The 12602-nt window shown below is 36.1% G+C and overlaps 3 protein-coding genes across 7 annotated transcripts; 2 read left to right on the forward strand and 1 right to left on the reverse strand.

Annotated features, from left to right (window-relative positions):
- Positions 1-374: 374 nt before the first annotated feature.
- Positions 375-5453, forward strand: LOC104726039 (uncharacterized). Of its 4 annotated transcripts, none has more exons than XR_015572548.1 (14): positions 375-943; positions 1298-1338; positions 1713-1913; positions 2048-2145; positions 2375-2589; positions 2661-2842; positions 3002-3337; positions 3423-3487; positions 3700-3797; positions 3917-4052; positions 4194-4278; positions 4361-4430; positions 4633-4773; positions 4978-5453. XR_015572548.1 is itself a non-coding variant. In XM_010444803.3 (14 exons), the coding sequence occupies exons 1-14, from the start codon at positions 841-843 to the stop codon at positions 5263-5265; spliced, it is 2010 nt and encodes a 669-aa protein (XP_010443105.1). In that variant the 5' UTR covers positions 375-840; the 3' UTR covers positions 5266-5453. The 4 variants fall into 4 exon arrangements, 2 of the variants coding, with proteins under 2 accessions (XP_010443105.1, XP_010443107.1); XR_015572549.1 differs by having other exon boundaries at positions 2375-2568; XM_010444803.3 differs by having other exon boundaries at positions 3749-3797.
- Positions 5454-6935: 1482 nt separating this feature from the next.
- On the forward strand, positions 6936-10593 carry LOC104726040 (dihydrolipoyllysine-residue succinyltransferase component of 2-oxoglutarate dehydrogenase complex 1, mitochondrial). Of its 2 annotated transcripts, XM_010444807.3 has the most exons (15): positions 6936-7172; positions 7435-7502; positions 7611-7685; positions 7825-7873; positions 7976-7994; positions 8081-8148; positions 8402-8476; positions 8575-8630; positions 8742-8786; positions 8867-9124; positions 9246-9340; positions 9460-9550; positions 9640-9750; positions 9850-10044; positions 10128-10593. In XM_010444807.3, exons 2-15 carry the CDS (start codon positions 7449-7451, stop codon positions 10317-10319), a joined length of 1383 nt encoding a protein of 460 aa, XP_010443109.2. In that variant the 5' UTR covers positions 6936-7172; positions 7435-7448; the 3' UTR covers positions 10320-10593. The 2 variants fall into 2 exon arrangements, with proteins under 2 accessions (XP_010443109.2, XP_087328052.1); XM_087471926.1 differs by lacking the exon at positions 7976-7994 and having other exon boundaries at positions 6947-7172; positions 8066-8148.
- An 881-nt stretch (positions 10594-11474) lies between these two features.
- On the reverse strand, positions 11475-12535 carry LOC147935446 (uncharacterized). The gene is made up of 5 exons (XM_087472985.1): positions 12526-12535; positions 12228-12421; positions 12047-12185; positions 11785-11909; positions 11475-11684 (listed from the first exon to the last, which is right to left on the reverse strand). The coding sequence occupies exons 1-5, from the start codon at positions 12533-12535 to the stop codon at positions 11475-11477; spliced, it is 678 nt and encodes a 225-aa protein (XP_087329111.1).
- Positions 12536-12602: the final 67 nt, after the last annotated feature.

A 12602-nucleotide genomic window follows, 5' to 3' on the forward strand; every position in this document is an offset into this window, starting at 1 on the left:
GTCAATGCTTCGAAAAAAAAAGAAAATCAAAGTCAGGTCATCCCCATTTTTAAACAAAGTTAACCAAAAGCCCTGCAAGACCAAAGCTATAAAAAGTCGAAACATATTACTAGCAGTAGTAGTCACTATACAAAACCGGCTTGTTTACGGCTGAACCTGTCCATCACTTTTTTCACAACATCGCTTAGATGATAGCAACGTTTTAGTTAAAATTATATTAAAAAAAAAAAAACGAAATGGAATCAGTCCTACTCCTACTAAAGAAGGTTATTAAACACCCACAAAAGAGTAATTTGGACTATTGACCCCCAAAAAAATATATACATGCAACTTTACCCAAATGTTGAATTTCCACAGACAAAAAAAAGTTTGGACCATTTCAACATTACTAACATGATATATACAAAGAACACAACTATAATCTTATAGCAAAAAAAAAAAAAAAAACCATATAAAAAAGCTCTCTCTATGGAATGCTATGTATGTTGTTTTCTAAACCAACTTTTCCAAATTCGATTCCAAAAAGGATAAAAACCAATCAATTTCTCTATATTAAATACCATTACCATAAAATCACATATTGCAAAGACATCATAACTCTAATCTCATTTTTTTTTTGTATAAGTAACTTAATAAATCTAGGGAAAAAGAAATATTTAAATATTGACAATTGTCGTCGTAAATTCGTCTTGCTCCCCCCCCCCCCCCCTCCCCCCTCCTTGATCTCACCTTCTTCTTCTTCTTTCGTCTTCTCTATTTCCACAATCTTTCAATGTCGTGTAGTTGACAAAACAATAGAAAACATTAATAACTTGCGCGCACGTACAGGTGCGCACGATAATGGAGACGGCGCCGCCGTCCTTTGTCTCTAAAGCTAGAACCGCCTTCAATTCCGCCGCTGCTAAAGCGGAGCGCGTCTTCACTGATCTCAAATCTGATCGTGGTATTTAATAAATTTTTCAATTCCTCTCTCTCTTCCCCCGTAGCTTCCGCTTCAGTTTTTGACTTTAATTTTGTGTGTTTTTTTTTTTTTTTTTGTTTTATCGTTCATTTACTAAAATTTGACTGAAGATGCTTATCGCTCCACCTCTGGTTTTTTTTTTTTTTTTTTTAATCTCTTTTTGGATTTAATTCGAATTCTATTTTTGGGGTTCTTCTCTCTCGTCAAATTCGAATCCTATTTCTGTGTTTTTTTTCTTTTTCTTTGTAGAGTCAAATTCAATTCTTTTTTTTTTATTTTTATTTTTTTTTGTTCTGGTGATTTTTATTTGATTTTTTTGAATTGGAATTGTTGAAGAGGAGGAGAAGCAATCAGCAAGGAATGAGAATGACTCTAAGGTTAGGTTCTTTGCACAGATACACACATTTTATGGAATCATTTCATCTTGCGCAATTAGATTAGAATAACAGATTCGATTTTATAAAACAAATTCTGGGGAAACTGTGAATAGGAGTGATTAATATACACAATTTAAAGGATTTGGGATTTTGAGATGTAGAAAGCTACTCACTTTTGTTCCTCATTAACCATTTTGGGGTGATGATAAGAAAAAAAGCTGTTTACTTGAACCGTTTTGGATACTGTTAGATGTGTATAGGTGTTGAAATTTTCTTTGCGCTTCTGAAGTTGATGGAATGCTATGAGAATGTTGAGTGACCATAGGTACTTTTTTTAATATATTGTTTATGCTAATTGGAAATGTTGGGAACAGGAGGAGAATGAAGTGAAGCCCCAGGGATGGAGAGCTGCACATATTAGGAAAAAGCAAGAGTGGCAAAACAAACTTAAAAACTTGAGAATTGGGAGGAAAGAAGTTGAAGATCAAGAGAAGGCTGAGGATTCAACCATGGCTGCTCCTTTTTATGACGAGAATTTGTTTATTCTTAAAGCGAAGCAAGATCAAGAAGCCAAGGTATTAACTGGTCCTCCTTTTCAGATCGCTTTTGCTGCTTCAAGCATTCTCAAAGCATGCTATTTCCCTGTAGTCAATACTTTATTTGCTTCTCTGTGTTTATATTATTTTTATCTTTGAACACCAACTTCTAGGCATCTGATGTCGGCTTCTTGGTAGAATCTTTAAATGCCGTTGATGTGAACAGCATTCCTCCAGCATCGGTTGTGAAGCAGCTGGCTGCAGCAATCGAGTGAGTCTTGATACACAAGTTTAGATCTTTCCCTCTTTCTACTTCATGTAGTTTCTGACGAATTTTTTTTCCCAAAAGATTCAGTTATATACCCACTGAGGTTTGAATTTGTAGTAATCCCTGAGGTTGTAGTATATGTGTTCACCAATATATGTATTCTCTGGCTAAAGCATTTTGCAATGCTCCGCGCTGCTTTTCTCATTATTACCTTATGACTTCGTTTTTCCAGAGCGGGAAAAAGGGCTAAGACTGTGAAAGACTTTGTTGCATCGTCTGGAAGTTCATCACCAGTGAAGGAGAGGAGTGGCTTGAGCCTCTCTGCAGTGAAATCGTTGGTTCTTGGTGAAAAAGAGGATAAGCTTGGTTTTGATTCAGGAGATGAGGAAAAACTTGTTTCTCTAGTAAATGCCTTGTTTAATGCGGGTAGGATTGCCTTACATAGAGGTATTTTCTTTTTCATCAAACTATATTCGAGTTACAGCTATTTATCTTCCCACTTGGCAAATATTCTACAGATAGTAGCTTCCTCAGCAGAAAGATTGTCTCTGATTTGGAGTCTCCTACCAACAAAGCATCTTTCGCAAAAGATCTTCATGCTGCTCCCCCTAGTAGCTTTGTTGTTAAGCTAGCTGAAGTAATTGGAAGTTTTACAACACCAAGGAGAATGGCTTTGTTCTGGTGCAGGGTGGTTGATGAAGTAAGTTTTGTGTTGCAAACCTTTCATTTTAGTTCTTTCTTCACTTTTCTTAGTGGATAGTTCACTCTGTATGTTAACGTCCTTTGATAAGTCACTACAACACAATGTGACGTATTGTAGCTCTTTTAATAATTTCTCTCAAATAATCTGGACGCGCAGTTGAGAAGATTTTGGGATGAAGAGAAACACATACCATGGATACCTTTGGACAAGAATCCAGATTTGAAAAGTTGCCTACTGCACCAATGGTTACAGGTTATAAACTGCTGTCTTGCCAGGAAAGCACACTGCTTAGCTGCTTCCGAAGCATTAGATGCGGTAATGAGGCAAGCCAATCAAGAGTTAGGCGTTTCAGAAGCAATGGGTTCTCCGGCTTCTCTTTTGTATGCTAAAAGTAACTCTGGGGAACTCTTACTCCGCCTGGGCGTTAACCACCAATTTGAGAACTTAACAATGTTGGAAACTGGTGAACCTGTGTATTCCCCAGTAACACAGGTTCGTAACTTCCGTCACAGTTGATAAAACTGTAGCTACCTTCTCTATCTGAAAGTCTGAAGTCTTAGTGTTTATATCCATGTAGGAAGGTCCGCTGTTGACGGAAGATCTTATTAGAGAAACAGAGGAATTAGTACTTCGGACAGGGAGGTCAGTGCAATCATTTATTTTATCATAGTTTAATATAAAATTTATATGCCACAGCAATATTTACCCTATGGGTTGTGAAAGTTAGTCAATCTGCTATTATATTTTAAATTGGTAACTGAAAGACCAGGAACAGTGTGTAGATGAGAAATAATAGACGTGTAATCTGGCTTAATAATTTTTATTCCATTCATTAATATTCAGACATTTTTCAGATATCGAATTATCTTGATAGATTGGATTGTTGTCTTTCTTATGGTTCAGCATGGGGGCTGGATGTTCTCAACTCTTGTCTGACATGCAAGCTTTCAAGGTGATTATTAAAAATGAATACTCTTTATTGATGTTAGGAAATAAGAATATAAGCACTCATATAAGGAAACAAAATTGTAGCTGGTATGAAATTGATTTAGATCTGTACCTCTCTATTAGGCAGCAAATCCTGGCTGTATTTTGGAAGATTTTGTGAGATGGCACTCTCCACCGGACTGGACTGAAAATGATAACTTGTCTGGTGATGACTCTTCACCCGTTCCAGGTCAATTAAGTACCCGGATGCAGAAAGAAGGTTCGGCTTTTTCTCATATATTTGTCTTGCTCTCGTGATTTACCCGTGACCCAGTTTCTCTCTGTGGTTACACCATAACTTTAATCTTTCAAGTCGTGTTCTCAACTAGTCTTCCCAACTTTTTCTTTTATATATTATTAGGTAATTTATGGCGTGAGCTGTGGGAAACAGCTAAACCACTGCCTGCTGTTAAACAAGCACCTCTCTTTGATGAAGATTTAGCTGTGTAAGTTTCAATAAATATGTCATCTTAAATGTAGTAACTGTATTTGTTCACTCATGGAGATCTTGTCCGTTGCTCATAACAGAGAAGGAATCTTGAATTCTTTGGAAGACATTCCAGCTGCTGAACTTTTTGAGCAGCTGTTTGTTTCACTAGTAAGTTTGTAACCACTCGAATCCCTAAATTCATGTTGTCGTATTTTCTTAGAACTAGGTTCTTTGATCTCCAGGAAACTGATAAATTACAAATAACAAATTCTCTAACTTGCGCTATGTTAAACAGATGTCGTTGATTAAAAAGTTAGGATTTTAGCTGTAAACAACACTTTGACGATTGGATTGGTTCTTAAATTTTCAGCTTTCCCTGGGCTTTGTTATAGTGGAGCCAGTTGTAGCGACAAACGATGACTTGTCAAAGCTTTTCTTCGAATGCAAGGATTATGTGGTTGCTATTTGTCAGGGAGGCGCATGGACCGATAAGCTTGATGATCTCTGCCAGGTACTTTACTATAGCTGTGCACAGATTCAAAAACATATAAACATGCTTGGAAACCTCAAAATAAAGATGCAGCTATCACTAATTAGAATTAATAACGTTTTATCAGATGACAAAGTAACATACATTCTAATTGCGTTTAACTTGTAGAATCAAAATAGAAACTAAAGAAGTGGTTTGTGTGTGTGTGTGTGTTGGTCTTAATAGGTGTACGAGACAGTGGAAACAATGTTATTACGTCCAGAAGAAGTTTTGAGATCAATGAAACAACCGGAGGATTCGCCATCAAGTGGGAGCGAAACGAAACGCCGGTTTAAGCGGCTCGGTTTCATCTTTCGTGGTAGTAAAGAACGAAAGCAGACAAGAGTTCCATCAGAAACTGAACAGAAAAGCACCGAACCTAGCCCGCGCCAATCATTCTCTAGTCTTTTTGATGGCAAGTCGTCTCTGTTTGGAAAGAGACCTCCTAGACCTGAAAATGTGACTCTTGTCTGAACTCTTCCTATTTATTTGATTTGTTTCATCTGGTTTTGAGTAAATTTCTCAGGTTTTTTGTTTTTGCTTTTCTCGGTCATTAGGTGGTTAAGTTGATCAAACTGTAAAGTTATCTCATTTAAAACATTTCTGAAGGGAAATTTAATATGGTGAAATGGAAATAAATGGAAATGAATGTATATGATGTATAAGTTTTGAGTTTGTTAAATGTTAACCAAGTAGGATATAGAAAAGGGAAGTTAAATGATACTTTGCTAAAAATAACTATCAAAATTTGACTTTTGTGACTATGGAGAAAAGCGTTGACCTCCCTCCAGAGCAATTTTGAAAAAAATGTGACAAATCCACAAAGTTTTGTAATTTTTTTTTCAAAAAGAAACAATAAAACATTTTTTAGACCGCAAATGGTTGACACAAAATACCAAGTTGTAAGAGCTTAATGAACATTTAACTAATATTTCATCATTTGAGATCAAAGAGTTTTTTAAAAAGGTTCAGCCCATTCAACTTTAAAAACTAAAAAAGTGAACAAATTATAAAGAATAAGTGTTCAATTTGTTCATCTAAATTTTTGGTGAGTCTAAAAACAATTCAACTTATGGTTCAAATGGATGTCTATGATTGAAGGGTTGAAAAAACTAAATCGAAAAGAACGATCATTCAACTTATTCATTTGCTAAATAGTGACTGAATGAGTTTAACAATATTCTCTTATTATTTTTTCTGTTTTTTCAACTTTTTTAGTTAAATAAGTTTAATTAGTTTTTCAATATCTTTAACTCAAATGGTGAAAATTTAAAATGAATAATGTTTTGCAACCCATTATTCATCTCAAATTGTACAACTATTTTCACCCTTACTAATTTTCAATAATTTATATTGAGACGACCATTTGCAGCCTTAATCAAATAAAACATGCGTCGATGAAAGCAACTTATCACTAAAATTTCAAACTAGTTTTTGATATGTTTCATAAATAATATATGAAAACACTTTATCACTAATTAAACACTAACGTAAAATTGTTTACTTTTTTCAGGATTTGGTTTACACAAACCTTTGTTTTATCAGTTTGATAGAGTTTTGGTTTTTTTCCCACTTCTATTGTTTAAATCTGGAGAAATCATAGAATTATAACAATAAATCAAAGAAAGAAAGAAAGAAAGAAAAAAAAAAACAAACTTGGGATGGTCATTAGTACACAATGATAACATTTATTCAATTAAAACATAAGCGGGAACCTAATAAACAAACCTAAAGTAAAAATATAATTATTTATTTAATTTATAACTAAAGTAATATGATTTTACTATTATTTAGGTTGTGTGTTAAGTTGATCAATTGGTTGGTAACTGTAAATTTTATCTCACTTAAAGCATTGCTCAAGAAAAAATAAAATATGATGGAAATAGAAATGAATAAGATGTGAAACTCAGTGAAAAGCTTTCAGATTATGTAAAAAGTAAAAACAGTCAAGGGAAACATCAAACTCAAAAAGTAAGGTTCAAACGTCGCCGTTTTTTGATAAACAATTCACTTGGGTAATATGGGCTATTGGGCCCATGAACGGTTTGCTGTTATTGAAACGGCGTCGCGTTCAAGAGCCCCAGATTTATTAGAAGAGTATAGTAATAATTAATTAATTGTAGATCTTATTATCCTGTGTATCTATCAATGAATCAATATCAATATTATTATTCGTTTTAAATCAAAGGAAAAAGGAAAAAAGACACGTGTACAATACTGTGAAATTGCCATATTCGTGTGACTTGCTCAAAGCTGAGAAAGGTCATATGCTTTTCTCCAGCTTCCTCCTCTCTCTCTCTCTCTCCTCGTTCAATTTTTTTCTGCAAACCCTAACTTGCTCTCATTCGGCGCTCAAGTTTCTTCTCCACACGGCCTCTTCGGTTAGATTTCTCGATTTCTCTTGATTTCATTTTCGTTTTTGCTGTTTTAAAAATCGTGTTGCGAAAATTTACGAATCTGAGTTTGAAATAGTTCGATTGAAAAGCTATCGCAGCCATTAGGATTTTGGGATTTCTGATTTTGAGAATAGTATTGTCGAGTGATTAACATATACTTCATTTTCCGATGATTTGTCTTGTTTCGTTTACGATTTGCGAGTGTTTGAATCTCACCGACGTCTATTTTTTTTGTGAAACGATGCAGAGAGATCTGGTGCGATGATGTTGCGTGCTGTTATTAGGAGAGCTTCCACTAGAGGCTCTTCTGTTTCGGTTAGTGTTTTTGATTTGGATACCATTTTTTTTTCTATTTTTCTCCGATGTGGTAGTTTTGTTGAATTGATCTCTCTGTCTCTGTCTCTGTCTCTGTTTCTGTTTCAGGGATTGGGAAAATCGCTGCAATCGTCACGTGTTGCAGCTTCTGCTCAAAGTTTTCATTCTGTTTCAGCTACACAGGTACTATCTTTGTTTATATACATGATTCATGTTTGTTTTATGTTTGGGGACACTTCAGTTGATTCTTCTTTATTCATGAATCAGATGTTTTTAAACCAGTTGTATATTTGTGATCTTTTATGTTTCTTCCATTAACAAGGTATTTTGTGGAAACCATGCTAGTAGCTTTCATCACCGTTCCTGTCCAGGTTATTATTACAACCTTGGTTTTGTTTTTTGTAATTTTACATTTTCGGTTAATGGAGGCTTGTTTATTTGATGATTGTTCTCTCTATTTGCATTCTTTCCAGGGTGTTCAGAGTGCTCAAGGTTAGGAAGCTTAGTCTTTTTGTTCATTTATAGACTATAAGACTCAAATCTCCCACCATTTTCGTTGAAAGTATTATATTGTGTAGGACTATTTTCAGCGGGTACCAAGGCACACCCCTGCAAAGATGGGTCAGGCCCTTCTCATCTGATAGTGGTATGATTGCTCCAGATGGAAATTTTCCTTTATGTCAAGTTATTTCGTTTTCTTCCCATGTTTTGGAACACCAGTGGCTTAGCCAAGTGACCTTTAGTAACTGCACCATCAATACATTTATATTCTTCTAACCTACAATGTCCATTTCATTTCTCGTTCAGATTCTTTTGAATCGTGTGGCTCAATTGGGTTTTACTCTTTTGATTCTGTAGTTCTAGGCTTGTTTGACAGTCTCTTTTATATGTGATTGAAGGGGATGTCGTGGAAGCTGTTGTGCCTCACATGGGTGAATCAATCACAGATGGAACCCTAGCCACTTTTCTGAAGAGTATGCTTTTCTTTGTATTATCTTCTTGCTTGTTTCCTTCCTGTGCTTTTATGTATCTAATATTTCTTTTGTCTGTGCTTCTAAAATTCTTCTTGCAGAGCCTGGTGACAGAGTAGAGGCTGATGAGGCTATTGCACAAATTGAAACTGACAAGGTATCAAACAGTTACTTGTTTATTGTCTTCAATGTTTTTTTCCTGTAGATGTTGGCCGGTAGCTGGTGTAGCTTTCCTAATACTAGTGTTTGATTTATCTCTGTGTTTTAGGTTACAATAGATATTGCTAGCCCAGCAAGTGGTGTTATCCAAGAGGTAAAATATTTGTGTCCTTTCTTGTTCCTGTGCTTCTTCTCCTGTATTCCTATGCCCAATTAGTTGTTCCTCTTATGCAGTTTCTAGTCAAGGAAGGAGATACTGTAGAACCGGGAAACAAAGTTGCTATAATTTCTACGTCTGCGGATGCTGTGTCTCATGTTGCACCCTCAGAAAAGATACCAGAGAAACCTGCTCCCAAGCCTTCTACTCCTGCTGAGAAGCCCAAAGTTGAAACTACTAAAGTTGCTGAGAAACCTAAGGCACCATCACCGCCACCGCCACCAAAACAGTCAGCCAAAGAACCGCAGCTTCCTCCTAAGGATAGGGAAAGACGGGTATGCAAACTATGATATTTTTTCTTTACTTACATAATGTTTTGTGTGTTTTTCTCTATGAAAATAATTTTTTTTTTGACGTGCATATGATTTGATGATATGCTACCTAACAACATTGCAGGTTCCTATGACAAGACTTCGCAAACGAGTAGCAACTAGGTTGAAAGACTCTCAAAACACTTTCGCTTTGCTGACAACTTTCAATGAAGTTGATATGTGAGTTAAAGTTAACAACTTCATGTTGATATGTCCTCAGTCTTTATCATTTTGCAATTCTCTGCACATGTTATTACCGAACTTTCAGTTCACCAACAAAATTTTCCATCCTCATGCAGGACTAATCTGATGAAGCTCCGATCTCAATACAAGGATGCATTTTTTGAAAAGCATGGAGTGAAGTTGGGTCTTATGTCTGGTTTCATTAAAGTATGCTTAAAAACTGAAAAATTTCCTGAACTAAAATAACATATCAAAACTCAACCGCTTAAGTAATCTTCTTTAACTGTTTGTTTCAGGCTGCTGTCAGTGCCCTCCAGCATCAACCAGTAGTAAATGCAGTTATCGACGGAGATGACATCATTTACAGAGACTATGTGGATATCAGTATCGCTGTTGGTACCTCTAAGGTTAGTTTCCGCAACCCTTCCAATCATTGAAACATTATATCATCTTAAACTTTTGGGGTCATATTAAATGATTCCTCTTCTCTGTGTATTGTATCCCAGGGTCTCGTGGTTCCAGTCATAAGAGGTGCTGACAAAATGAACTTTGCTGACATAGAGAAAACGATAAACGGTCTTGCTAAGAAGGCTAATGAAGGAACCATATCAATCGACGAGATGGCAGGAGGATCGTTCACAGTATCAAATGGTGGTGTCTATGGAAGTCTCATAAGCACTCCAATCATCAACCCTCCTCAGGTTCAGTTCTATCCTCTCGATACTAAAAACCAACGTCGTATGTATTTCCTTACTAATTGCAAAAAAAATCTTATCATATGTAGTCTGCTATTCTTGGAATGCATTCGATTGTGCAACGTCCAATGGTTGTGGGAGGAAGCGTAATACCGAGGCCAATGATGTATGTCGCGCTGACTTACGACCACAGGCTAATTGATGGAAGAGAGGCTGTGTATTTCTTGCGCCGTATCAAGGATGTTGTGGAAGATCCCCAGAGGCTTCTCCTCGACATTTGAGAAAGATCGGAGACGAAAGTAATCATAAGTTCCTGTCTTTTTACCAGTTTCCTTTCAGGTAAACCGTTACAGATATTGCAATCTTCAAATGATGCTTTGACAAAAAATACAAAACCTTTTTGGGAGTTTCTTTATAGTTCCAAGAGTTTTTGCCGGGCGAGGAAAGCATCGGTGTATTGAGTTCTTTTTATATAAAAAAATATTCACAGTTTGAACAAAATGTTACAATTTTGACTTTAAAAAATAATGCCACTGATAATTTGTTGGGTTAAAATGATTTTTCATTTCCATGGAGTTCATGATGTGATGCGAAGTATATGGGTTACGTTTCCGTGTAGTTTATATTTCAAAGTTCAATGAGACAAATGAAAATGCTTGTTGGGGATTATCCCAAAGATTTCTTGTTCGTATCAGTTTAGCCAATTATTACATATGTATAGATAAAAAAACATAATATAATTACAAGTATGAGACCTCACCTGATATGTTTACTTGGAATAATTAACGACATACCAAAAGTTATACAATGACTAAAATTTGACCAAATAGTAATGCATATTTCTCATGGGAATCGCAATGTTGTAAATGACATACGTACGTCGTCCGGTGTTCATCGCAAGTCTTTGAGACTTGCTTTTGGGTTGTGCGAAGGACATGGACATTGACGATTTCAAAGCAGCAAGCTACACGAATAAGGACCAGGACAAATATATTTTTGTTATTTTGTATGCTGATTCTTAAGTTTTACATCTAATGACCAATATATAATCATAATATCACCCAAATCACCAAAGCAAAAACCAAAAATGGAAAACTCTAGTCTTACATTTGTGTCAATAGAAACAACTTTTATCTCTTCTATTTAGTGGTTTGATTCCACATGCACGTGCATTACTCAGGATTACTCATGTGTGGCAGTTAAAGAATCTAAGAAAACACTTGTAAGATCATGTTATTAGTAGGAAGACGGTAATTAACTAACAGATTCCTCATAGGTTAGACTACACTAGAAGAATAGAAACACTCCTATAAAATGTGAATTATATTACCAAAAGGAACAATATTTAGTACAAAATTTAGGGGTAAAGAACCAGGGAATAACGATGACCAAAAAAGTAATAAAACAGCCATAGGAATCAGAGTTGCTAGAAGATACTAGTAGCCATGAGCGAACCAATGGGATAGCAGACGTCCACAACCTTTACGGTGGAGACGAGCGAGTAGAGTGCCCCTTATACTACGATCAATCTGAGAGAAGATTGCAGAGGTGGTAGAGGCAATACCTTCATGGATCTTGTGGTTCCTTTCCTTCCACAACATATAGATGGTAGCTTGAACAGCTAAACCTTTTAGTGTGGATGAGAGCTTTGGAGATTATGACAAAAACCAAGAAAGAGATCAGCATGTACCAGTTTACAAAGACGCAAGGATGCTGTCCAAGACGGGTCATGACTAGAATCCAAACCTCTTCTGCGAAAGGACAGTGAAGTAAGAGATGATCTCGAGTTTCTACCTGGGAGTTGCAGAAGAGACATTCAGAGGTGATGTGCATCCCCCAGTTCAGGAGTCTTGCTTTGACAGGCAAACGATCTAAATTTGCAATCCAGAAGTTGAAAGCATGCGTGTTTGAACCAAACCGCTTTGGCCCAAGGTTTCGTTTCATCCGAAGGTCTGAGATGGTTCCAGGTTTTCTTGGTGGAAAAAAGAGTAGAGGACTCGTTAATTACTAGCCTCCCAGTAATAAGTATCATGGCCTCTGGACACATTTGGAGCTGTTATGTTAAGCATCTCATTCCGCAAAATAGCAACTGAAGGGTTTATAGATCTGCTGGAGGGTAGTCTACATCCTTTGACTAGTGCAAGCGTCTGCAACCACAGCATCCATAGGAATACCTAGCTGAAGAGAACCATTTGGACCCATGAAGTCTCTGAGAGTTCCAAGGGAAGACCAATTATCAAACCAAAACTGGCTGTAAGACCATCGCCAATGTCACATCGAATTAGAGACCTGACCAATGGTTTCAGCTTCAGAAAGGGAGCACCAAATCCAGCTAGAATTGTTATGTGGGACTGCACACCAATAGTTTGCTCTTTTGACACTCCTATAGATTTAGACAAACATACAATCTGATTAATGTATATCTCCATACCATATACACTATATTGTTCTCCTTTTATGTTGGTAAATCTAATAATTTATACTAACCACCTGTCATTTAGATTAACAATATATATATATATATATATATATATATTTTGTACAAACATATTAAGAATATATGA

The sequence above is a fragment of the Camelina sativa genome, chromosome 11 (assembly GCF_030686135.1).
Source record: "Camelina sativa cultivar CO46 ecotype springtype chromosome 11, ASM3068613v1".
NCBI lineage: Eukaryota > Viridiplantae > Streptophyta > Magnoliopsida > Brassicales > Brassicaceae > Camelina > Camelina sativa.

Bases quoted from the DNA above. Each gene is read 5' to 3' on its own strand.
- LOC104726039 (XM_010444803.3), top strand. From the start codon at position 841: ATGGAGACGGCGCCGCCGTCCTTTGTCTCTAAAGCTAGAACCGCCTTC. The intron at 944-1,297 runs GTATTTAATAAA...GAATTGTTGAAG, and splicing joins TGATCTCAAATCTGATCGTG to AGGAGGAGAAGCAATCAGCA. The intron at 4,431-4,632 runs GTAAGTTTGTAA...TTAAATTTTCAG, and splicing joins AGCAGCTGTTTGTTTCACTA to CTTTCCCTGGGCTTTGTTAT.
- LOC104726040 (XM_010444807.3), top strand. From the start codon at position 7,449: ATGATGTTGCGTGCTGTTATTAGGAGAGCTTCCACTAGAGGCTCTTCT. The intron at 7,503-7,610 runs GTTAGTGTTTTT...TTTCTGTTTCAG, and splicing joins CTAGAGGCTCTTCTGTTTCG to GGATTGGGAAAATCGCTGCA. The intron at 8,477-8,574 runs GTATGCTTTTCT...TTCTTCTTGCAG, and splicing joins CCTAGCCACTTTTCTGAAGA to AGCCTGGTGACAGAGTAGAG.
- LOC147935446 (XM_087472985.1), bottom strand. The intron at 12,186-12,227 runs GTTCTCTTCAGC...CTGTGGTTGCAG, and splicing joins AGACTTCATGGGTCCAAATG to ACGCTTGCACTAGTCAAAGG. The intron at 11,910-12,046 runs GTAATTAACGAG...TTGCAAATTTAG, and splicing joins TACTTATTACTGGGAGGCTA to ATCGTTTGCCTGTCAAAGCA.